This window comes from Hippocampus zosterae, chromosome 11 (genome assembly GCF_025434085.1).
Source record: "Hippocampus zosterae strain Florida chromosome 11, ASM2543408v3, whole genome shotgun sequence".
NCBI lineage: Eukaryota > Metazoa > Chordata > Actinopteri > Syngnathiformes > Syngnathidae > Hippocampus > Hippocampus zosterae.
Window position 1 is genome coordinate 18,315,472 of NC_067461.1, and position 25,466 is coordinate 18,340,937.

At 42.3% G+C, this 25,466-nt stretch overlaps 1 protein-coding gene across 1 annotated transcript; it reads left to right on the forward strand.

Moving 5' to 3' along the window:
- Positions 1–8,429: 8,429 nt before the first annotated feature.
- Positions 8,430–22,465, forward strand: socs5b (suppressor of cytokine signaling 5b). The gene is made up of 2 exons (XM_052079810.1): positions 8,430–8,934; positions 17,545–22,465. The coding sequence occupies exon 2, from the start codon at positions 17,581–17,583 to the stop codon at positions 19,243–19,245; it is 1,665 nt and encodes a 554-aa protein (XP_051935770.1). The 5' UTR covers positions 8,430–8,934; positions 17,545–17,580; the 3' UTR covers positions 19,246–22,465.
- The last annotated feature ends 3,001 nt before the right edge of the window (positions 22,466–25,466 follow it).

Here is a 25,466-nt window from a genome sequence, read left to right on the forward strand (position 1 = left end):
ACAAGATCTAAAGTATTGGCAGATGTGACTGTGTTTTGTTGCCAAGGTGTGTCCTATTACATTGTTTACACAAACTATCCATCCATTTTCCAATCCGCTTAATCCTTACAAGGGTCGGGGGAGGGGGGTGGAGCCAACCCGGGGAACAACCTGAACCAGTTGCCAGCCAATCGCAGGGCACACATAAACAAACCACCATCCATGCTCACACCTAGGGACAATTTAGAGTGTTCAATCAGCCTGCCATGCTTGTTTTTGGAATGTGGGAGGAAAACGGAATACCCGGAGAAAACCCACACAGGCATCGGGAGAACATGCAAACTCCACACAGGAAGGCCGGAGCTGGAATCAAACCCAGTACCTCTGCACTGTGAGGTCGACGTACTAACCACTGGATCACCGGGCCACCTTTTACATAAACCACAGGTGTCTAAAATCAGTCCTCAGGGGCCGCGGTCCTGACTGTTTTCAATCCTTCTCGGCTGCAAGACACCCGATTCAAATCATCTATATTGTTCTAATGGTGCTTCTGAGCTGGCTGATGAGCAGATCATTTAAATAAGGTGTGTTGCAGCCGGGTGAGATGAAAAACAGGCAGGACAATGATGTCACTTTGCCGATATCATCTTACCAGCTTTACATCCACCTTCCGGGCAGATGGAGGAGTCACGTCGGCCATGTAGAAACATGAAAAACAACACAAGCCGCTCTAGGAGCTCCAGAAACTTCAGAAAAGGATTGCGAATCATTCATTTATAATCTCATTTTATAACATTTGATTTCAAAAAGACTTTTTCATCACAATTTATGACTTTATGACTTGGTGACGTCTTCAATTTATGAAGCATTTTCATTTAACGGCACTTGGTTAACGGCCAGTACTCAAATGCAGACTAAGTCCTTGAAAGGAAAATCAACCAAGAAATTTCATTACAGTAATATGTTCTACGTGCCTCCACTAGTCTAAACACAGCATTCTGATTAATACTGCGGTTAAGGAATATGAGTTAAGCATCAAAATTCATCCATTTTTAGCCATCTCAGGGTCAGACATTTTGCCACGTGCTGTCAACTGAAAATGACATCACAGTTGCTCAGGGCTCGGGTAACGACCAATCATGGCTCACCTGTTTTCTGAATTTGAGCCATGATTGTTTGCTGTTATTGTAAAGAAAATGTCGGGATTGACTTCCCCTTTAAAGACATCAAATATTTTCTTCACATTAGTCGAAACACGGTTTTCTAACAAATATTGCACTGTCAAGAATAATCAGTTTGGATATTGAATGGATAAATGGATGGAATAACAATGAAACAGATCAATCCATCCACACGTTTCAGCCAGCTGTTGACTGGACATGGCGTCAAAGTGCCCTTGGGCTCATGTTACAAATGCTATGGCTGACCTGTTCTCTAGGTTTTTTCATGTGACATTTGCAAAACAAGCCCATAGGCACTTTGACATTAATTCCTGTCCACATTGTGATGAGCAAGCAAATGGATACAAATCACCGTTGGACAAACTGTGTACACTGGACAACATAATGGATCTCATCAGCCTGATAATGATCCATTGGCAAACAGTAAAAAGCTGATTGAGTAGAACATATGCGCATTTACCAGAATATCCTCCATATTATCCATCATGAGATGATCCATCCATCCATTCTCTGAACCGCTTTATTCTCACAAGGGTTGCAAGGCGTGCCGGATACTACCCCAGCTGTCTTTGGACAGTAGGCGGTGGACACCCTGAACCGGTTGCCAGCCAGTCACAGGGCACACAGAGACGAACAACCATCCGCGCTCACAATCACACCTAGGGACAATTTTGAGTGTTCAATCAGCCTGCCATGCATGTTTTTGGAATGTGGAGAAAACCCACGCAGGCCCGGGGAGAACTTGCAAACTCCACACATGGAGGTCGGAGCTGGAATCGATCCCCAGTACCTCTGCACTGTGAGGTCGACGCGCTAACCACTCGAACGCCGGGACACCTCATGAGATTATATTGCTAGAAAATACTCGACAACTATGTGCAATAAACAGTTTCAATAAATTATTTTATGAATTAAATATGAATTATGAATGAGTTATATTAGAAATTATATTTTCTTGCTCTCATTTTGCATCAAATAGAATGTTTTATTTAATATGTTCATTTTTGTAGGGGGTTCCCACGTATTAAGTGGTTGAGGCCCTGTGACATCATTTCAAAGCTTTATTATAGTGTCACCGCTCTTATCATCAAAACTTAGCCTATGGTCTTGAGTAACGTAAGCTTGTCTCTATATGGTATTGACATATTGTTGGGTCACAAATTTGATATTGGACCTGAGAGCTTTAATTTTCCCATGACTTGAGTAACATACATGCAGCAACTATTGTGCGCTCCCTTGGCAGTCGGCTCATATACTTGGGCTGACGTATAAAAAATGAGGACCAATTCTTGATTTGATTTGTGACATTCAAGAGGTCACATAAGCAAAAACATCCAGCCAAGGTCCATTCTGTACTGTGCTGTACACAACAACAAAATACGAAGGCCGGATATGGATCCCTCATCTGATCCTTTCGGACTGAAGAGTTTAGTGGACTGTATTTTCAGAGCAATATATTTTTCGCAACCGACTGACATGAGTGATTTTATACACCAGTATATATCGGACCTAATGGACTTCATCGGATTTCACGAAGAAGAGAGTCTTGAACGTCTTTTTGTGGTTTTTCAAGAACATTGGGGTAAGATACAGTTCTTAAAGTACTCGTAGCTTGATCATGTAATCCTGCAAATTACTGTATCAAATTTTAGTTACCGGTACTTGATTCAGGCTACAGAGCAGCAACTACAGTGCTTCAAATGATATTTTTATATTGATAGCCTTCGTATGTTACAGTTACATTGTTTGTTACACAAATACATCCTGTCAGTCATTAGTCCAGATTTAACGAATTTCCTCAAATAATGGCCTGTAAGTTGTGATTGACTCGATGTGGTGACCTCTAATGAGACAAGGTGAACGTTACATACACTTGAACGTACCATCCAAATGAAAAAAAACCCCGTGTCCGTCGATTATTATATCCAGGAAAAATAAAATGGTTACGCCTCAAAGTAGCCACATTTTAATAACATTTCCACAAGGTCAAATCTTTATTTTTTTCCAGCTAGACCAATGTCACTGGAAAGAGCTAGAATCAAGGAACAAAACTGTGTTTACCTTTTTGTTGATATGTTAAAACATAAGATATGACATTTTGAAGGCTTCAACAAACGGGCAAAAGTGTCTGTAACTTTCTCCGTTGTTACATTGGAACGGCCCGTGACAGAAAACGGTGCGTGGCTGTTTAGGGGGTAATAAAAGTCCTCTTTGGAGTGGAGATAAGCATAGGGAACGACTATATGTGCCATAAAAGCCATTTCTATGATACGATCCCGATCTGCCGATTGTTTGTTTGGCTATCGGAAATTCCCACACCATTGCTGGCAACGGACTGCTGGCTTATCCCCGGGGGAAGCCTCCCCTGCATCTCCCGATTCAAGGTTAGGCGACGCAAATTTTAGCAAAATACTATGTTCTTTGGCGACATACGAATTGGACGTATCTTCATCCACATGTCCCCTAAAACCCTCGAGATTGGCCGTGTTGATATAAATATTCCAGATGGCGATCAAAACTTTTTAAGCGATCTCTGATGAGTAACCATGCCGTGTGTGCAATCAATATAGTAATACTGTGTGAAAATCATCAAGTTGAAAACAAAGTGACATTATATCGAAAAATAGTTGCAGAAAACACATTTTTAACACGCCACAGCTAATTTTTCTGTTAGGATTGCTAAAAGCACACAAAAATCTTCTCACAAAAATGGCGGAAATGAGTCAGTTGTCACGTCCCAACAATACTGCAAACATCATAGCACCCAGATAGTGTAGAAAAAGCTGGCAAACTCTGCAAAGAACATGACACTTTTTTTTATAAATCCATCCATTGTAACCCTTAGCATTTTATAACATATTTGGATTTTACATTAGTAAAATGGGTGGCCCAGTAGTCCAGTGGTTAGCACGTCGGCTTCACTGCAGAGGTACCGGGTTCGATTCCAGCTCCGGCCGCCCCGTGTGGAGTTTGCCCTCTCTGGGTTTTCTCCGGGTGCTCCGGTTTCCTCCCACATTCCAAAAACATGCGTGGCAGGCTGATTCAACACTCTAAATTGTCCCTAGGTGTGAGTGTGAGTGCGAATGGTTGTTCGTTTCTGTGTGCCCTGCGATTGGCTGGCAACCGATTCAGGGTGTCCCCCGTCTACTGCCCGAAGACAGCTGGAATAGGCTCCAGCACCCCCCACGACTCTAGTGAGGATCAAGCGGCTCGGAAGATGAATGAATGAATGAATGAATGAATGAATGAATGAATGAATGAATGAATGAATGAATGAATGAATGAATGAATGAATGAATGAATGAATGAATGAATGAATTAGTAACATGATAGCACATCATCCAAAGAGCGTCTGTTAAATAGGCAATTTCTTCCCATTGTAGCAAACAAGTAAATGTAGCAAACTTTGACCAAACAATCAGTGGCCACTACTTGAGGAAATACGGTATTTGGTGTTGGAATAAAATGAAGTAGGGATTTGAAATGTTACACAAAATACTATTTTGAAAGTATAAACTCATATCTGTGGTTTTGTAAACGACTTTCTACAGAGAAGAAGTTTCTAGATATTAAAGACACAAAATCATGCATGGAATCCGTCCCATCCTTACAAAATATATCTGAGGCAGAGATCGAAGACCTTTTGCAGAGGCTGTACAAGGATTTGGCAATGGCAAACGTATTACCACAAGACGTAATCCATAAAACTGGAAGAAAACGGGAGAGAGTCCAGAAGCCGGATGATGCTACACGTGCAGTGGATTTGCCAGCACAGGCCGATGATGACTGCACAGAAATAGATGTAGTGTCGATAGAATGCGTACCAGATGAAGAGAATGACTTTGGAAGGCATGCTGAAGCACTCCTGGATGAAATGCCATGCTTGTTGCCACCTTTATTGGTGACATCTTCAAACGTAGAAGTGGCTACATCACCGATTTCTTGTGATAGTCTGTCACAGGTGTCACCAGAGCCTGTTGTCGCACCTAGTCCACCAAGGAAAGAGCTTGTTCTTCCACCTAGTCCACCAAGGTTTGAGCTTGTTCTGCCACATAGTCCACCAAGACTTGAGTTTGTTCTGCCACCTAGTCCACCAAGGCGAAAGCTTGTTCTGCCACCAAGTCCACCAAAGAAAGAGTTTGTTCTGATACCTAGTCCACCAAATGAAAAGCTTGTTCTGCCACCTAGTCCGCCAAGGAAAGGTATTGTTTTGCCACCTTCTCCATCAAAGAGAGACATTCTCTCACCTTGCCCACGAAGACAAAAGTTTGTTCCTCTACCTAGTCCACCAAGGCGAGAGACTGTTCCCCCTGCTAGTCCAACAAGGAAATTCCAGCATGAACCAGTGATTACTGAACAAAGTAATGTTATGCCACATATGAAAGGATCAGCCGAGGGCAACCGCGGAGCCACAGGGCAATATGTATTGCAGACTGAAAAGGATAAAACACCTGGATCTGAGAAGCCCAAGTGTATGAACAGAGTAACCCTGCTGTTGCCTGATAAGACCAAGGAAGAGTCATTTGGACCCAAAAAAACAGGGTCAGATGCCAGGCCCAAACTAAGCGAGCCCAAGAGCCCGAGGATAAGCCCCTTCAGTTTACCTCAACGGCAAAGACCTTCAAAATCTGAACTAGTGAGCAGATCCATGCAAGAGACCAAAAAAACCAGGCTTGTTTACGGCCAGGCATGTGGACCAAAGAAATCTGAAAGATCAGAATCACAAAGCCGACTAACAATCCTGGAGGCTGCCAACATGGTGTCTCGTGTAACATCTGCACCAAAGAGGCCAAAATTAGGACCAACACCATCCTTACCAGAGGTGAGGAGAACAAGGTTGAGTCTTCACCGCTTATACGGAGCAGAAAGGCCTAAAACTGCTGGAGCGGACACAAGATCAAAACCACAGCCAAAACAGCCCTGGAAAAATCCTCTTAGTGATCCTCCAAGAAGGGAAGGACCCCCACGGGTTCTTTGGATGGAGAGGGAAAGGGTAAAGCCCGTGCAAAACAAAAAACATTGGAAACTTCCTGCCAACCTCTTGTTTTGATATGAACCAGAACCAATATCCAAGAACCATGTTTTGAATCCTTTACTGTTTGTCTTTTTTTCCATCCTGTATATTTTGAGCAGTTTGTTGTCTTTTTGCATGCTTTTGAGTTGGCATCGTGTCTTACTGACTTCCTGGCAAGTTCCCACCTCAACCCACGGACTAGCCCATGATGAACATCTCTGCCTAGCCATGTGAGATCCCCCTGGGGTAACACTGGCAGCAGGATATGGTGTCAGAACAGCCCTTTTGTGTCTGAGATACAGATGATCACATATTTTTTGTTCCTACAGGAACTTCATTGCAAAGGTAGCAATTGCGAGCCGGTCCGACAGCACGGATTGGAACTGAGTTGACGCAAGGCGTGCTGCGATGACTGGCTACAAAGGATGTTGGAGGACCCCATTCCAGCGTCCCTCAATGATGAAATACCAAAATTTTAAACTGACATTTGGCTCACTGGAACCAATATTTTATTAATTGGTGCTGGCAAACTCAAACTCTTTGGTAACATTTAATTCAGATATTATTAGCAGTAATGGAATGTGAAAATACATTTACTGCCTTGAGTAATAACATCTGTAAATAAACCGCTCTTTGTATTCAACCAGCAATGTCCAAAACATTTTGGTTGTGCAGATCTCAGCAATGGTTTGCCATGTCTGCTTTTTATTGAAAAATAGAATCTTCAATGGAACTTAGTCGAACACTATAGTTGAACTGTGGGTCCCATAAGAAGGCTTATATTTTATCTTTTACAAGGAGCTCTATTATGTTGGAGTTTGACATTTTCAGCAACACTAATTGTTAGGCTTTCTGCCAGCACCGGATATTGGCTTTCAGAAGAGGAATTAGAATTGGGCTGTTCAAGGGAATTTACAGTATAACAAACCAGTGCTGGTTGCAGAAGGCCAAAGACATCTGATGAATTCTCTAGGAGGGGGAGTTTGACCATGGACCCGATCAAACGGTAACATGATGTGACAATCATTTTCTTTAAAGGAGATTGCAATTTAAAAAAAAAATCCCGTATTTGTGAAAACTCAGTATAACCTGACAGTACTATATTATGGTATTAGTCAATCGGAACCTTATTTTCACAGATTTGTCCCTAGGTGTGAGTGGGAGTGTGAGTGTGCGCGCGGATGGTTGTTTCTCTCTGTGCCCTGCGATTGGCTGGCAACTGGTTCAGGGTGTCCCCCGCCTACTGCCTGAAGACGGCTGGGATAGGCTCCAGCACCCCACGCGACCCTTCTGATGATGAAGCGGATCGGAAAATTAATGATTCAATGAATGTGTGATTATGGCTGCTGTGACAACTTATTTGCTGTTCAGTAGCTACTCACCTATATCCACTCTGATGTAATTCTCATTGAAACGTAATCAATGGTGGAAGATTCCAATAATAAATGAAAAATTCCAACCATACCTACACCTTGAAAACAATCATGTGGTTATAATACTCTTCGGTTGAAGGTGGTACGGCATATTGTCAGATGTGTGTGGTGCGGGTTTCCTTTGTTTTGCTGCCACAAGAGGGCAAAAGAGCGCTTAGTTTAAAATTGTTGGCATAAATCGTATCCTTTCAAAGGGGTTAATGTCCACACACAGAAATTAAGTTAACCATAGTTACTACGACTTGAAAACAATGATTTGTCCGATCATGACAGAATAACAGTTTTAGAAATTTAGCAAATCAAACAGTGCAAAATCATCAGATTCCCAAACTTTCTAAATTTTAAAAATGAAGGATGAACATTAAGAGAAATGTTACACATTTACCTGTGTCTACATTTCTTGACTGATTGAACCCATTTCTACTTAAAAAAGAGATTTAATACATTACTAAATCTCCACAATTAAAATTTGAAATGTATGCGATAGCTTTGTACGGATTTAATCCCCTCCCTTTTTTTCAACAGAGAACCATTCCAACAAGTCTAATTTTACAAAGCACACTTAACCAATTTGTTGAATTTCACGAAATTCCAATGTCAAATCCTCATTCAATTACTACCGAAATTGTATTTCTAGTTCCTCAAATAATCCCTGGCATTAGACGTTTAAAGTGATTGTTATTATTAGTAGTACTAGTAGTAGTTGTTGTATTACATTTAACGTTTAAAGCTCTGTTAGTGTTCTTACCTTGGGTGACGTAATTGTGAGTGCGGCCTGCTTAGGTCACGGGAAGCATCATTGCAACGGTCCACGTTTCCAAGTAGCTGCCAGTGACTTGCCCAATCCTGGCCTGTGTGCTCATTGGAGGCACGGCACGCCCATCACCGGGCGACAGGTCCGGGGGGGGGTTCCCTATCCGCGTTCCCAGTCGGAAGTGCAATTGATTCCCTTGTTCTCCATTGGACCACCACGCCGTCAGTCGTGCGGCTGAGGTGAACGAGCGCTCCCCGGCCGTCAGGGCTGCGAGACTGCAGTCATATTGGTCGCTGGAGGCTGCAGATACCAGCTTGTTGGCGAACAAGACTCCCCTACTCGCATGGAGAACGGGAGTTTGTGGATGTAATTTGATTTAAGCCTTTTACATTTTTGCACTGTAGCTGCCAAATGTTTTGAGACCTAGGGATGACATCATCAAGGATCTTCGGACCTTTTGCGCCTTCGTCCGACACCGTGGTGAGCCGAAGGGATATATGCCTGCTCTCGTTCAATAGCCATTTTTTTCAGACAAAGAGGGCTGTTGAATAGGGCTCTCAAAAAGCCACAAGGGTAAGCTATTTCGACAGCACAACACATTACATACGAATCATATTCTGTCCGTGCGGTTACTGCTACAGAATGATGTTCACCTCATTTGTGGACAATTTGCCATGGATTTTTTTAAACGCCAACCATGCGAGCCATTATCTGTATGGCTAGCTTGAACGCTAGCTCCAAACTAACGCTATAGGCGCCCCTGTCCGTGGAATGCTTATAGTTAGCATTGTGGGATATTTTCCCCTAATTGTAAATATTTAGTATTAGATGTTCGAAGATGCTCTTTGGGTGACCGGTGTCTTTGTGATTGTTTGGCAAATGTATGTCAATATTGCAATTTTTGTAACTGCGTTTTCCGGCGTGTATGGGCGAATGCTAGCAAGAGAGCTATCTTTGTTGGGATTAGGGGAAAAGTGGAAGACGTCCTCTTCTATTAATTAAAAGATCTCGCAACTGTAATTAGATGTCTACAACAATGTTTCAGTTACTCTATGGAACATGTTACAGTATTGTCACCAATAACGCACCTCATATGGTTTGGAACCTTTCTTCCACAAAGTAATCTAAAATAAGTATACTGGTACGCATAGTAAAATACCCGGCAAAGGTATTAAAACTACATCGACTTTTATAATTTTATTGCACAGTCTTGTTTTACGAATCGTTTGTCATTGTTTTAGTTCCTAAATCCGAAAGGAACTGTTATAGCTCTGGCAGTGGTTATTTTGCCGTGAATGGCTCCGATTAGTCACTCGCCGGTGGGAGGAATTCTAGACCGACACGGCCGTGTACAGTATCGGCTATTTTACCGTGATTACAGGAGGTTGGACGTGAATTGGTTATCTTTTGTGGGGCCCCAATCATTTTTGTGGTTCATAAGCTGCAATGAAATTGTTCAACTGCATAATTGTTTCGTTCTTCCATAAAAACGTGAAATAAAATGAGTTGTTTAAACTCCGGACTGGTTGCAAAAAATTGTAAACATAGTTTTTGAAAAATCCATATGTAAATGTCGGGAGTGGTATTTGAACCAGTGATGCAATGGAATAAAGCTTCACTTTTAGTGTGACTGCTCTACCCACTACACCGTGAGCTGGCACACTTTCTCTGGCACAACATTTGTACTTGTAGTAATCGCACAATTTACTGCAAACCGCTAAGTGGAAAGTTGCCAGTCACGGCAAAATATCAACTGCATAAAACTTTCATTGTATTTGTTAGGTATATACTGTACATGAAACCAGCATTAGTAGACAGATCTTTTAGAGATCTATGTTCTTGTGATGAACACAAAGTCATGCCTATTTAAGAGCAGTGAAGATGTACCAATTTCTGGCCAACTTCTTAATGCAAAGTCGATTGGGAGGTTTAGTTGTGACTGCTTTATTTCTGTAGAATCCAAGTGGCAAACTTCCATAACTTTCTTCAAACCTGAAAACATGGGCTCACCCCCACTCACCCATTTTTAATATGCATATATTATCATATTTTATCATTTATTTATATACTTTTTGTTCTTCTACTTCTCCCTTTCATAATTCTGAGGCTGTAAATTGGGAATTTCTCCATTGTGAGACAAATAAAGGTTGTCTTATTCATACCTTATAATTCTTATTCATTTTTATCCTGTTTTCAGAAGACTGCAATCATTAGAAAGCTTGCTAAGCACAGAAACCGACACCATACAAGATGGAAATTATTTCAAATTAATTTGGTAAATAATTCCACTATGTGAAACAGTATCAAAATTTTATGAGAACAAAAATCTGAACTTCAATACGGGAGGCCTGCTGGTCGACTGGTTAGCGCAATGACCGCACAGTGCAGAGGTGCAGGGTTTGATTCCGGCTCCGGCCTCCTGGTGAGGAGTTTGAATGTTCTCCCCGTGCCTGCGTGGGTTTTCTCCGGGTATTCCGGTTTCCTCCCACATTTCAAAAACATGCATGGCAGGTTGATGGAACACTCTAAATTAGGGGTGTCAAACTCATTTTTGTCGCGGGCCACATTGTGGTTACGGTTTCTATTGGAAGGCCGTTGTGAATTTTGGGAAACCATATAAATGTTGAATCACACCTCCACATATGACAAACACGGCGCACAACAAATTGATAGATAACTAGTTTTAAAATCAGAAGTCAAGAAAAATGACTGTTATTGCCGATTACATATGACCATTTGAAACTTTGGTTCAGACTTTAACAAGCATCATGGAACTTGGCATGCTTGATTTGCTTTTGCGGGCCACATAAAATGATGTGGCGGGCTAGATCTGGCGCCCGCGCCTTGACTTTGACACATGTGCTCTAAATTGTCACTCTGTGTGAGTGTGAGCGCGGATGGTTGTTTGACTATGTGTGCCCTTGGATTATCTGGCGACTGGTTCAGGGCGTCCCCCGGCTGCTGCCCGAAGACTGCTGGGATAGGCTCCAGCATCCGCCGTGACCCTTGTGAAGATAAAGCGGATCAGAAAATGGATGGATGGATAGATGTTAATACCACAATGAATGTTTTTAAATTTAAAATTTCAACAGAAAACAATCTCCCTTTAAATAAATATAATGCACAATTATATTGTGAATGTATTAAAGTACGACAAAATATTGCTGTATGTAATTTTTAAAATGGGTGCCGTGCATACAAAAAAAAGTTCTGAGAGTGAAAAAATAGTCCATGGGTTGTTAATATATAGGGGACAAAGGTATCACAATTTGGGGGCATTTGTTGTTGGGGGAGGGGCGAGGAGGTCATAAAATGAATGTTGGACGCGACGGAAAACTTGAACCATCATGGTGGGTCAGAGTCACATCATTATTGTGATTTGGCAAATTCTCTCAATAAGTTGACCAATTTTCTTAAATTTGGCAGAAGCATAGAAAGTATATATCGTGAACAAATACGGGCATTTGGATTTGACGAATGACCTTACTCACCCAAAAGTTTGTGAAGGGGGTTTGTAAACTCAAAATTCGAGAAATATTCAATCTTATCTTAATCTTTCAAAACATTTCAAAGTCGGAATTAAAACTTTGACGACTGTTCTGCGTCATCGTTAAGTGGTTTATAATGGTAAGATGAAAACGGCGGTTCCGGCCTATTGTACCCCATCTTTGCCTACAAATACATTTTGAGTTATGCGTTAAGAGATTATTCTCCCACCCTCTAATTGAATTGCTGGGATTCAAGCAATCGCTAGAACAAACCCCTGAATAGCTTAGCATGTGAGGCACAGCAGATATCTTCTCCACTCGCCTTCTCCCTTGATCATGCCTTGCCAAGAGCCATCTCGGAGATCAATTTGATCCCAGGAGAATGGGTGTGTTGGCCTGCCAGACAGGTGAATTAGCCTACCGTATTTTCACGACTATTCGACGCACCGTACGGTTGGGCGCAGTCTCATTAATGGGTGACATTTCTGTATTTTACACATACAGAGACCGCACTGTACTAATGGGCGCAGTTTTACAGTGGTAAAACATACGCCAGCTTAAACATACGGCATGCATGCATGCTAACACGTTCGCTAACACGTTAGCTTGAAGCATACACTGAAGATCGAAGCTAAAACACGTTTTTAATAAGGCAACGGAAGCAGAACGGAGTTCGGGTGTATTTTATTTACAAGGTACTCGCGTTTTTTGCTCAATCATCACTCAGAAAGCCATCAAAGTCGTCATCTTCTGTGTCCGAATTGAACAATTGTGCAAGTATCGGTAATCCATCCAAACCGCCGGGTTCCCTCTCGTTGTCAGAGTCACTCTCGTCGTCATGTGGCTCCACAGAAATGATGTCGGCTTTGCCAAAAGCTCGAACAACTGTACTAGCAGATACTTTCGTCCAAGCAGCCACAATCCATTCACAGATTGTGGCGTAACTAGCTCGGCGCTGCCTCCCACTCTTCGTGAAGCTGTGTTCGCCATCGATCATCCATTTTTCCCATGCCGCTCGCAACTTCACTTTGAACGCCCGGTTGATGCCGATGTCCAGCGGTTGGAGTTCTTTAGTCAAGCCTCCGGGAATGACGGCAAGCTCGGAGTTCATTTGCTTGACTTTGTTTTTCACCGCTGGTGTGAGATGGGCACGCATGGAGTCGCAAATCAAGAGTGACGGCGAGGCATGGAAAAAGCCATCCGGTCTCTTAACATACACCTCACCTAGCCACTCTCTCATCCTCTCCTGATCCATCCAGTCCTTTTGGTTTGCTTTCACGATGATGCCAGCTGGAAACTTTTCTCTTCTGCAGCGTCTTTCGCTTGAAAATCACAATAGTGGCAGTTTCTGTCCGTTGGCATGACAACCAAGAACGACAGTTTTGTCGTGCCCATGTTTCACTGCATAACCGATGGCTTGGAGTTTGAATTGCGCTTCGTAGGTGTGTCTCTTTGTGGAATTCGTTTTCGGGGGTTCTTGGAAACCAAAACCGAAGTTGTTTTGCAATAATGCACATACTCACATTTTATACAGGTGCTGGTACCTGCTCGATGCGTGCCTTTAGCGTCCACTTACACGCCCACCCTTCACTCATTGCCGGACCCACCACTTGCGTGCCTGTCCTCACTCACGTCCACCTCTCTTCATATATTTACATATATGTGCACGGACGCGCTTCACTGATCGGCCGACCTCTTCTCCGCATGCGTGCATGTCGTCACTCACGTACACATTTTCTCCCTCTCCATATATTTACATATAAGTGCACGGACGCGCTTCACTGAATGGCCGACCTCTTCTCCGCATGCGTGCGTGTCGTCACTCACGTACACATTTTCTCTCTCTCCATATATTTACATATAAGTTCACGGACGCGCTTCACTGATTGGTCGACCTCACTTCCGCCTTTTCTCTATATAAACAGCGTGCCGGGTCTCAGCCAGATTTTGGAACTCGGCTCATATAAAAGACGCTCTGCATTATAAGGCGTCCTGTCCATTTTGGAGAAAAATTTAGACTTTTAATAGCGCCTTATAGTCGTGAAAATACGGTAGTTCTTTTAGCCACACAGTTGCTGGATTTATGTTCCCTGCGTGAACATGAAGATGTAATCGGGCCTCTAAACTAACTTTTGCACTGGTAGCACCAACTTTTGCAAGTGGTCTCACCAGCACAGTATTTGCTCGCACATTTTTGGGGCCGGTACATCTTGACCATGTTTGCTCATGTGTAAATCATCCAACTAACTTCAGTTTTCCTTTATATTGACTTCGACCGTCCGGTTCCAATGATGGACATGTGTCCTAATAGGGAACTTTTTCACAAAACTAGACATATGTAGACAGTTGACCAATAGCGCTATCAATGGAGAAGGCTTCTCTTCGGGTTTACCTTTTGCATGCTGGCCTTTAGACATGCTGACCGGAAACTAAGCATTGTAAGTAAAATGATGTTGGTGGTAAAGGTCTGTACAGACTGTATGCTAGGAGGTTTTGTTGTCAGTTCTACCACTTTAACGGGTATTTAGTGCCCTTTAAGGTCTTTTTTAAGTACTTTTTAAGGTCTTGGCGGGCATGGCGAATGATTTCAGAACTCATAGTCCAACTCAGAGTGAACAACCAAGTAAATTATGCAAAAAGAGCATAATAGACAAGAGCTGTTAGCTCAACAATGGTTAGCATTAGGGCGACCTTGCTATTATTATCAAAAATGTGTGCTGCTGCGCCTCACTGAAAACATGACATGGAGTAATGTGTGCACGAGGCATGCAAACCTACATGGAACAGTCGAACTGAACCGATTTTCAAAAGCTATTTAACTCCTAGCGTGTGTGTGTGTGTGTGTGTGGGGGGGGAGGAAGGGGTGACAACTCTCACAGCGCAGAACAAGTTGAGATATAGCAGGGTGAAGGAGCAGTGTGAGTGAATGATGTTGACGTAGGTAAGCAAAAATGCATGCAAATGACCATTTATCTAGTCCCAAATTTTGAGACGATCTTGTCTGATCAATTGATAAGTCGATATATTAATTTTCGTGACCGGCCAAACCCCCATCATTTTTATTGTTACACTTTGACAGAAAGCCCACATTTTTGAGGATGTTTGTAGTTATTAATATTCATAACTATTCATTTTTCTGTTTGAGTGCAAAATGTCCAACTGTATTTGAATGCACCTTGAGTCTTGCCAAACACGAAAGATATCAATGTCATGTCCCCGTGCGGTCGCTATCCGTTTGAACCACAAAGGTTAAGGATGTTTGACAAAAAAATAATACAACTAATCAATCATGCAGTCTGACGGTGAGACACAAGATGCATCTTTGCTGTATGATTATTGATCTTTTTTTTTACTGTATTGCATACATTTTTTTGCACGTCTTGTTAAATTTGTAGTCGTAAGCAATGGCTTGAACAAGTCAACGCCCAGAAAATGTTCAATTTTACGCAGCGAGAAAACAACATAACATGCAAAAAGGAACTATCCTGAAATATTAAAAGCTCAAATAATTCAGTGTCAAGGCGCTAAATATGAAATAAGAATTAACTTATTGTATTATATCATGAATATACAGGGCCAGTGCTGCAAGGCCACCACTGTGTTCAAACATTCCTCGTGATAAAACTGTTTGCGATAGCTAATAACTGTCTGTGAACATTTGTTTGCAACCTTTTGCAAACTTTTAGGAACCCTAACGGAAACCTAAAATGTTCTTTGTTCACTTGCATTCACCGTTCATATCCTTTGTACCATGCACCCCTAGTCCAGACCAGCTTTGTCTTCTCCTGAAGACCTTTAGACTTGGAGACCAGAATTTGAGGGATCATTTGCTGTTTTCCTGAGATGGCAGGTAGGAGTGGACACAGGTTGTGGTTTTCTCCATAATTACACTTCGGACGAGGCGGCAGCACGATTCACTCGCAGTCTGGTCACAAAGGATGCAAACATCTTTTGATATGACATTTCGGAGAGAGCCTCCAATAACTAAAGAAAAGGTTTTTGGATTTGTCATTTAATATTTTAAAGCGACACTTTTAGAGGGGTGTGAGTGTGTTTATGTTTTCTCCTTACAAATATCCAAAATATGATGATTCGGAGGATAAACCGGAAAAATGAACCACAATTTTGGATGTTCCCTGTTTTTCTGACAACATAAGATCCAATTCAACTGCAATAGCAATTTCAAACAATTTTAAAATTCTTGTTGGTGTTGAGACTTTTTGTGACTGCGCAGCTCTCCACAAATCACAATTTGCAATCAATTTTCAAGTTGGAAGGTATTTTTCGTATTTTTTTTCCCTATTTGTTAGTTGGTGATGCAGTCCTGGTTTTGATAGTAGCAGTAACAGCAGACAGCCGTATGATATTTGCGACATGCGAATGATTTTGTCACATCAACTTGGTGCTCGTGTTGCACATATAAAATTCTAGATTTATTTTTTGCACATGCTATCATTAAAATTCTCAGCAGGCCTCAAGATAGTCACATCTCTAGAACTCTGCAATGATTCTTTTGAATTTATCATCAGAAATGATCTTCAAATGTTTCTTGGAGATACACCGAGCCATTTGATTTGAACTGGAACGACAAGCCTAACCAACGTCTTACGCTGTGTTAGAGAGTGTTCTAGAAGTGTGACCTGGGGATAGAAAAATCACTTCTTGCTAAAGTGCACTGCGCACAATATCAATTTGATGCCGTTCAGTTTGTACTTTGCACATCTAATCTGACAAAGTATTGAGAGTAACATGGGGAAAATGATCTGTCTAGGTTTTTGATTCTTTCTACCGTATATTCAAACCACACTAGTCTTTGTTTTGGAAGAAAAGACATCTGTCCTCTGCACCTTCTTACAAATAACGATAATGCTGCTTTGTTCAAGATATGACAGAAGCACGTGAAACAAAACTCACAAAAATGGATAAGCGAATAAATGTACATGTTGGGAATGATCATTTCATTGTCCTGCCTGTCACTATATGCCGCTGGCAGAGATAGTTGAGCAAACATGCATTATATGTTGCAAAATTTGACAGATCCCCCCCCCCCCCCCACACACACATTTGTTGCATTCACTATTTTTCCATTCTATTCTTGAGCACATTTCCTATGGATTTAAAAGGCACCCAAATCAGCTGCAGGCATTATGTAATTTGCAAAGCAAGTGGTAATCTTTTTGATAATGTCTGCCGTCACTCAATAGTAACGAGCATTGTTCACCACCAGAGGTTATTTTGTACCGATCATTGGTAATTTATACCACTTTTTCAACCAAATACAGTGCCTTGTGAAGTATTTTACTTCATCAAATAATCATGGCTTGGGTAGTTCCAACTCCTAATTCTGAATCCTACATTTTTGGACGATGTTATGCTGCTACCTTTTGTGCTATGCCTCAGTGGACAAAGCAACGCTGGTTGGAACAGCGCATCGCTGAGTGCATACAAAAAGGAGGGCATTTACATTTACCCCGTCTGCTCTCATTTCAAGAAACATTTTCGTCGGGTCTAGACTAGCTCTGTAACAGAGTACATACCGGCAGATCCTGGGTCATTTATAGCTTTGGCCTTGTGTCACTGCACGTCTGCCTGGCAACCCTTAACTCTACTGTTCCAACAGCTCAAATCCTATGTATAACAGTCTATGTACCTTTTATAATACAGTTTTTTTTCTTTTTCTTTTTTTTTTTTGCAGGTCCTTGGGACTCTTGTTGAAAACAAATTCAGCAATATGTGGAGTAGCCTGAAAAGCAAATGCCAAACTCTCTTTCACAACAACAGTTCAGGACCCAGTGAAGGCAGGAATGAGGCAGACGCCGTTCACTGCGTGGTGGATCTCGGCCAAGGAGGTGCCTCAGGTTCAGCTCAGGCATCCGAAGTCTCCACTTCATCGAGTACCCTCGTTCCAGTGCCAATGGTAACCGTAGGGCGTCGTCACAACTGTGTCTCGGACACCCCTCAGATAGTAGAGATCACTATCGACAAGGACACAGAGGATGTGGGTGGGGGGTCAGGAGGTGTCCCCTTGGCTCGCAGAGACTCCTATTCCCGTCATGCGCCATGGGGGGGCAAGAAAAAACACTCATGTTCCACAAAAACTCAAAGTTCTTTAGAGATAGATCGACGGTCTGGACGTCTGCGAGGTAATGGCAACCGTCGAGACAGACGCTATGGTGTCTGCTCGATCCAAGAGATGAGCGAGTCTTTGTCTGGAGGACGCAGTTTGAATAGTCGGTCGTTGCGTCAGCGACTAAGCGATACCGTAGGCCTTTGCTTACCACTACCTGCTAGCAGACGCTCTTCGAAGAACCCCGTTATTTCTAAACGAAAGATTCACCTGACCGAGCTGATGCTGGAGACCTGCCCCTTTCCACCGGGCTCAGACCTTGCCCACAAATGGCACCTGATCAAACAGCACACGGCACCAGTGAGCCCACATTCCTCAACTGCCCTGTTGGATGCTTTTGACCCAGCACACCCTTCCCCCGAGGACGAGGAGGAACGTCTGCGTGAACGCCGCAGACTTAGCATCGAGGAAGGTGTGGACCCACCTCCGAATGCACAGATCCACACCCTTGAGGCTGCCGTGCCAGGCTCATCTGTCTACAAACCGGGACCAAAGATGGCTCCAGGCACGGGAGATGTCCCCGGCGATGGCCGAGCCTCAGGAACTGCTAGTTCTTTAGGAGCTTCAACATCGGGGGCCTGTGCACAGGTGTTAGGGGCCGCAGCTTCAGCCCAGGACACTGACTCTGAGGAGGACTCAACAACCCTCTGTCTACAGGCCAGGAGACCGAAACAAAGGCACGCCTCTGGGGAAGGTCACCTGAACAGACAGCAACCTGGGCCCTGGAAGGTTCACACGCAAATCGATTACATCCACTGCCTTGTACCAGATTTATTGCAGATCACATCATCGCCCTGCTACTGGGGTGTCATGGACCGCTACGAGGCCGAGTCGCTGCTGGACGGACGTCCGGAGGGCACCTTCCTGCTGCGTGATTCTGCCCAGGAGGACTACCTTTTTTCTGTCAGCTTCCGCCGTTATAACCGCTCACTACATGCCCGCATTGAACAGTGGAACCACAATTTCAGTTTTGACGCACATGATCCTTGCGTTTTCCATTCTTCCACCGTCACGGGGCTGCTGGAGCACTACAAGGACCCGAGCGCCTGTATGTTTTTTGAACCTCTGCTCACAGCACCTCTCCATCGGACATTTCCCTTTAGCCTGCAGCACCTTGCACGAGCAGCCATCTGCCGCTGGACCACTTACGATGGGATAGGCTCTCTGCCGCTGCCCCCTGTCTTGCAGGACTTTCTCAAGGAGTATCACTATAAACAGAAAGTTCGAGTTCGCTGGCTGGAAAGGGAGCCGCCGCTAAAAGTCAAATAGTGCTCTCTGTCCATTTGCCTGTCAGATCATGGAGAAAGATTACGGAACTCAAGAAATGCCTCATGAGAGGCTACACCGACTGAGTGATTCACCTCTTTCCAGTGGAGGTTGGAATTCAAATGTAACAACCTATACATGATTCATTCTAATCTTTATTTTAGTTGTCACTTTCTGAAAAGCATATGAGTATATCTGTGTAGTACTGCCTGGCTAGCACAAACGATGGAGTACTTTATGAGTATAAACAGTATCGGTATATTTTTGAATGAGGGCAGGGAGGAGTAGCACAAATAGTGCAAAAACGTCGTTTACCTCCTGCTTTGCCCTTAACATATGCCTGATCCCAAAACATCACCCTGCCTGTAGACTTCCATGCATGCCTCCCTGTCAGCCCCACCCAAAATTCAAATTCAAATAGCTATACTAAAGCCAGATTCTGTAGCTACATTGTACAGGTCACTATTTATGCACTCAATAGTTTTTCTTGTCAAAACACATAGTGGAACACCTTTCCAAGAGGTTTTTTTTTTAAAGGTGTGTGCTTGTCAAGGCATCTGGAAGTGCTTTTCGTGTGTTGCATTCTGGGCTTGCCTCATAGATAAAGCTACATAAGCCACATCCTTTGCCATCTCTTTGCACATGAGCATTAGCTAAACAAGAGACGGGTGAATTCTGAGAGGGCCCATGGATGTTCAGGAAAGTAGATCAGGGAACTTAAGTGCTTTTTAAAGGATTATAGATTATTATCAACTTGTTTCTCCCTAAAAGGTTTATGGTGAATGATAAATAATAAACGAGCCTACTGTTTCTTACTTTGTGAGCTAAATTGTCAACTTTATTCTCACTGTATGGATTGGCTTTGTGATCAGACGACCACAGTAACACCCAGTATATTTCCTCCTGGATGAAATTCAAGTCCAGACTCCACATTTTTCTCGTTTCTGTTATTTAACATACATGAGGTTTCTTCATCAGCTTCATGACAGTTCGTGTCTTGCAGTAATCATGATTCAGTGACTTGGTTGATTTATGCTTACTTTTTCTTCATCAGCCACTTGGAACATGCTTGTGTCACTTTTTGAGTATTTATTTAAAGAAATAAATAAAAAAGGAACGGGATACATTTCACAAAGGATAAGAAAAGACAATCAGTCAATATCTAAAATTTGAGGACATCATTCTTATGTGGCTGTGTGGGTCACTTCCAATTCATAGGGTTATGTATGAAATGGAAACTTACAAGACGTTTTTTTTTTTTGGTCATTAGTTCAAAAGACTACAAAAAAGTAAAGTAGCTCTTTAATAAATTGTTTCGATGTTGCCACACAGTTAACATAACCCCCATTGTTAGTCTTGGAGCAGCATTGAAGAGGCTTTCCGACACCATGTAATCTGTGCCATAGTGTTCTGTGCTGTTATGCATCATGCTGCAGGCAAAGTTGAATTTTGTTGCAGAGCAATCTGCATGCTACAGAGCAAGCCACCGGACATCGTGGCTTTTAGAACATCGTGGTGCCGATGGTGCTTTGAGTCCGAAGGTACTGACACATAGACAACTTAAGTGTAACCTATGTGCCTTTTGTGTCGAACACATGTTCATCTAAATTTGAAGTAATTCATGCCTCATCAGTCCACTGATGTTACAGAATCACAAACATATTGGTGCATGAGCTCCAAGATCTTTCACTCGCGGTGCACATAAGATCTTTGTTTACTGGTGCTAAGTTGGATAAGCTACAGCAAATGAATTACTTTCGGGGGTGTGATAAAAAAAATACTTCTTATGTGTATTTCTATCTCCATACACAGTTGTTGGGTCGCTAAAAAAATGCAAAAGAATATGGGTCCAATGCCATCTCTTCTGTACCTGACAGCAGTCGAGGCCAAAGCAGCTAGTTTTCCTTCTGCAATTTCACAAACTACCGCGAGAATTTAAACATGTTTGTTTGTTTATTTTTGTTCACTTATTGACCAGCATTCAATTAAAACTGCATGATCCACATAGCTCTTAAAAGAAAAGGAAAGCCCAATAATAATCTGTGCTAAATATACGCTCCCTTCCATTAAACAATGGCTCTATGTAAATCGCCACCCTCATGTCACTTTGTCAGAACGCATATTGCCATGGTTTATTTCTTGTCATTGTCATGGAACAGAAATTCTGAACAAGCATTGCTTCTTTATTTATTATGAATAATTTTTTTAACGTTCTTCTATTGCCATTGAAAAATCATGTGACCACGGAGCAGTATGTGTCGACAAGCGGGCTAATCATCGCTGCTGTGCTACAACGGTATGTTGTGCCAAGTCACAATTAAATTGATTATCTGTTGACAAAAATTGGACACTTTTCTTGGTTAATGAAGAAAAAACCAGGGCCCTTTTCTGTTTAAACCTACTCGCAAAAATCTCAATCTCTCATCTACACCTTCAACCCATTTGTTTTGGATTTCTGTAGTTGTAATTTGCCTCATATCTCACGAACCCATACAGTATTTTAATGTTTCCATCACACTGTGAATTGACCCGGATATGTCAAACATTTCTCTGAAAAAAAATGATCCTCGGTCTTTAAGTGGGATATATAGTGTCAGCAATGAAGTCATATGCATTATCTTTTATACCATGGCTATCCTGCATGGTACTACTTAGCAATAACATTACCGGTACTCCTTTTGTTGTCCTTTTCGCTAGGTAGCGCCAATCGCAGGCAAATTGAAAAACCGAGCGCCCCTCCATGTGGCCTTACGGAGGCTGTTGGAATTAGGGAAACCTTTTTACCGTAATTCTTGACTCTCTATCGAGCCGCGGGCCTCCCAAGGGGGCCAAGTCTCTCAGGATATCAAAATGGCTGAAGCCCTGGGGCCAGTCAAAAATGGCTACCGTCTCCCGAGTGCCCTTGCCCATTGATTACTATATATATATATAGATATATATATAGTAAAATTCTCTTCAATCAATATTACCTTAATTACAATTATAAGATGTAAATGTTGAGTATGAGGGCAGTGATTTATTCTTATTTTTTTGCAAAACCTGATTCCAATGAATCTGGGACCATTGTGTTAAACATAAAAAACAGAATACAATAATTTGCAAATCGTGTTCAACATAGAGTTAATTGAATGCAAAGACAAGATATTTAATGTTAAAACTGATAAACGTTATTGTTTTTATCAAATCATCATTAACTTGGCATTTTATGGCTGCAATCTGTTCCCCCCCCAAAAAAAGCTGAGACATGGTCATGTTTCCCCCAGTGTGTTACGTCACCTTTTCTTTGAAAAACATTCAATCAATATTTGGAAACTGCGGAAAGTAATTGTTGATGCTGTCTTGGTCGAATTGTTTCCCATTCTTGCTTGATATACAACCTCAGCTGCTCAACAATCCAGGTTCTTCATAAATCCTGACACATTTTTTAATGGGACCCCATGTGGTGATTTCCATTACACATCGATGTCGGCTTTAATGCAGTGTTTCAGGGGTCGACGGTCACGGGCATTCAATGTTGGTTTTCGACCTTGACGTTTACATGAAGTGATTTCTCCAGATTCTGCGAACCTTTCGATGATATGGACCGTAGACGATGAAATCCATAAATTCCTTGAAATTGTACATTGAGAAACACTGTCCTAAAAACGTTTGACTGTCTTCTCACACACTTGTTCATAAAGAGGGGAATCTCGCACCATCTTTGCTTGTGAATGACTAGCAAGTCAAGGAAGCTCCCCCCTTTTTTTTTTTTAACCCAACCATGGCACCCACCTCTATCCGGTTGGCTTGTTCACCTGTGGGATGTTCCAAACAGATGTTTGATGAGCATTCCTCAACCTTCTCAAGTATTTTTTCCCCACCTGTCCCAGGTTTTTTGAAACGTGTTGCTGCAATAATATTCCAAGTTAATTGTTTGCTAAAAACAAGTTGATCAGTTTGAATGCGAAATATGTTGTCTTTGGAGTATATTCAGTGAACTGTAGCATGATTTACAAATCATTGTAATCCTTTTTTTCATGTTTAACACCACTCCCAACTTCATTGGAATTGGGTTTGTATTTGGTTCATAGCCATAGACATCTAAATCAGTATCTGAATTATTTAATCTTTATCCATGATACAGCAAGTAACTAGGAATGGGCATGAGATGAAAATTTCTTCAACTAAGGAAAATTAGCGATCAGTTATTTATTAACAAAAAAGCCTAGTGAGGTACGATTCTCTCTGGATGCAGCTCAATTTTTCATAGCTGTCAAGTTTTATGCACCACAAACTAACTGTAGTTAAGACTGTAGCAACAGTGCCCCTGCTGGTTGCCCGAGATAGCGGATTTCATGTTGCCAGAGTAATATACAACTATGAGTTCTGTACAATCCACTGAATTCTTAGTGAATAAAAATATTATGCCCATCCATACAATAAATTATTTATTGGGGAAAAGACATGTCGAAAAAATATAGTGAAAATCAAAACAATGTAGTTAGGGGGGGAGAATATAAACTGATATTTCATCCATCCAACCATTATCTGAGTCACTTATCCTCACGAGGGTCGCGTGAATGCTGGAGCTTATCCCAGCTGGCAGTAGGCGGGGGACACCCTGAACTGGTTGCCAGCACATGACTATTCACAATCACACTCCCACCTAGGGACAATTTAGTGTGTTCAATCAGCCTGCCATGCATGTTTTTGGAATGTGGGAGGAAACCGGAGCACCCGAAAAAAACCCACGCAGGCACAGGGAGAACATGCATACCCCACACAAGAAAGCCAAGGCCCAGAATCCAATTTGCGCTGTGAGGCGAACATGCTAACCAGTTGACCACCGCGCCGGCCACTGATATCGCAGTATTAGAGGAGAAAAAAAGTACAACGTTACTATTTCAATTCGTGCTGAAAAGATGATTGACAGATATGGGTTGAGGTTGGCTAATTACAAATGACTATTTCGGGATTGGATATTTCAATATAAATTCAGAACCTTGGTTATGTGACAGTGATTTCGATCTACTTGATTATCTGCAAAACCAAAAGCAGGTTTTTCATCAGTCAACTGAACAAAAATGTGTGTTCAAATAAACCGTCGCCTGAAATTGGAGAACTCATTCATTTAGCTTCAGGCAGAAGCATGAATAGGAGTTCCATCATGCAGCCAAGTGTGTGTATGTGTGTGTGAGGTGTGGGGAGTCCCTATGGAAAGGATGCAGAGATACCCTGTGAGGGGCAGTGACTCCTGTGAACAATTCCTCTGTCCCTATTGCTTCCCCATTAAAAATCAAGCCGGTCCATTTCAAGGATGGTCCTACGACCCTCTGAACTCATTTTTTTTCCCCATGGGAAGTAGATTCTTAGCATGTAACTGATGTGACAAACTAGGAGAAATAAACCATTGTGATCTCAAGCGAAGTATTGACGCCTGATGGACATTTTGTTTTATGTTGGTGCACAGACACGCACATCCGCACATGTGTTAAACATGGAACACATTTAGCCAGCACCATGTGTGTGTGACTTCGAAAAAGCATGAGAACAAGAGGGGGGTGTCTACATTTGTATTATTTACAAGAGGAAACTACTTTTGTTATGAAGCTGCACTATTAGGAGCCTTGTTTGTGGCAAGACACGACCAGGTCTGGATATGAGTGAGAAAAGAATATTTAAAAAAAGAACATCCACTTTCCACAAGAATATATATTTTAAAAAGTTGGTTTAAATGCTGTATACAAACAGAAATCTATGTGTGAATGCGGCTGAATTTTCCATTTGTCCCCCTCCCTCCAATATGCAACCGAGTAATGTAACAAGAGTTGCAATCCTGTCACTTTAATGCTGTATGTGCACATTAGTTTTGGGTGTGAATGTGAGTGCGGAGGCAACGGGACTTGACAAATGATGCCAACTAATGATTTTCATTCTGCAGTACGGCCGTGCATTCCCCAGACTGCCTTGTTCGTTCTGACCCGTCCCTTTTAAAGTGGGACCGCGGCCGCCGCCACAGGCCGGAAATCTGACGTCAAACGAATATCGCCGTTTCCTTTACCTCTATCCCACAGCTCAACCTGTTTTCTTTTTCAGTGCGGTAGGATTTGGTGTGTGTCAATGGCATAAACATGCTCATGTTCCATTGTTTGTTCTGTGCGTTTGCGTCACGAGTCAGACTGTTGGGGGGAAATTAAAATTCCAGTGTAACCTGTTCATTTGGAAAAGTCATATATGATGCTATA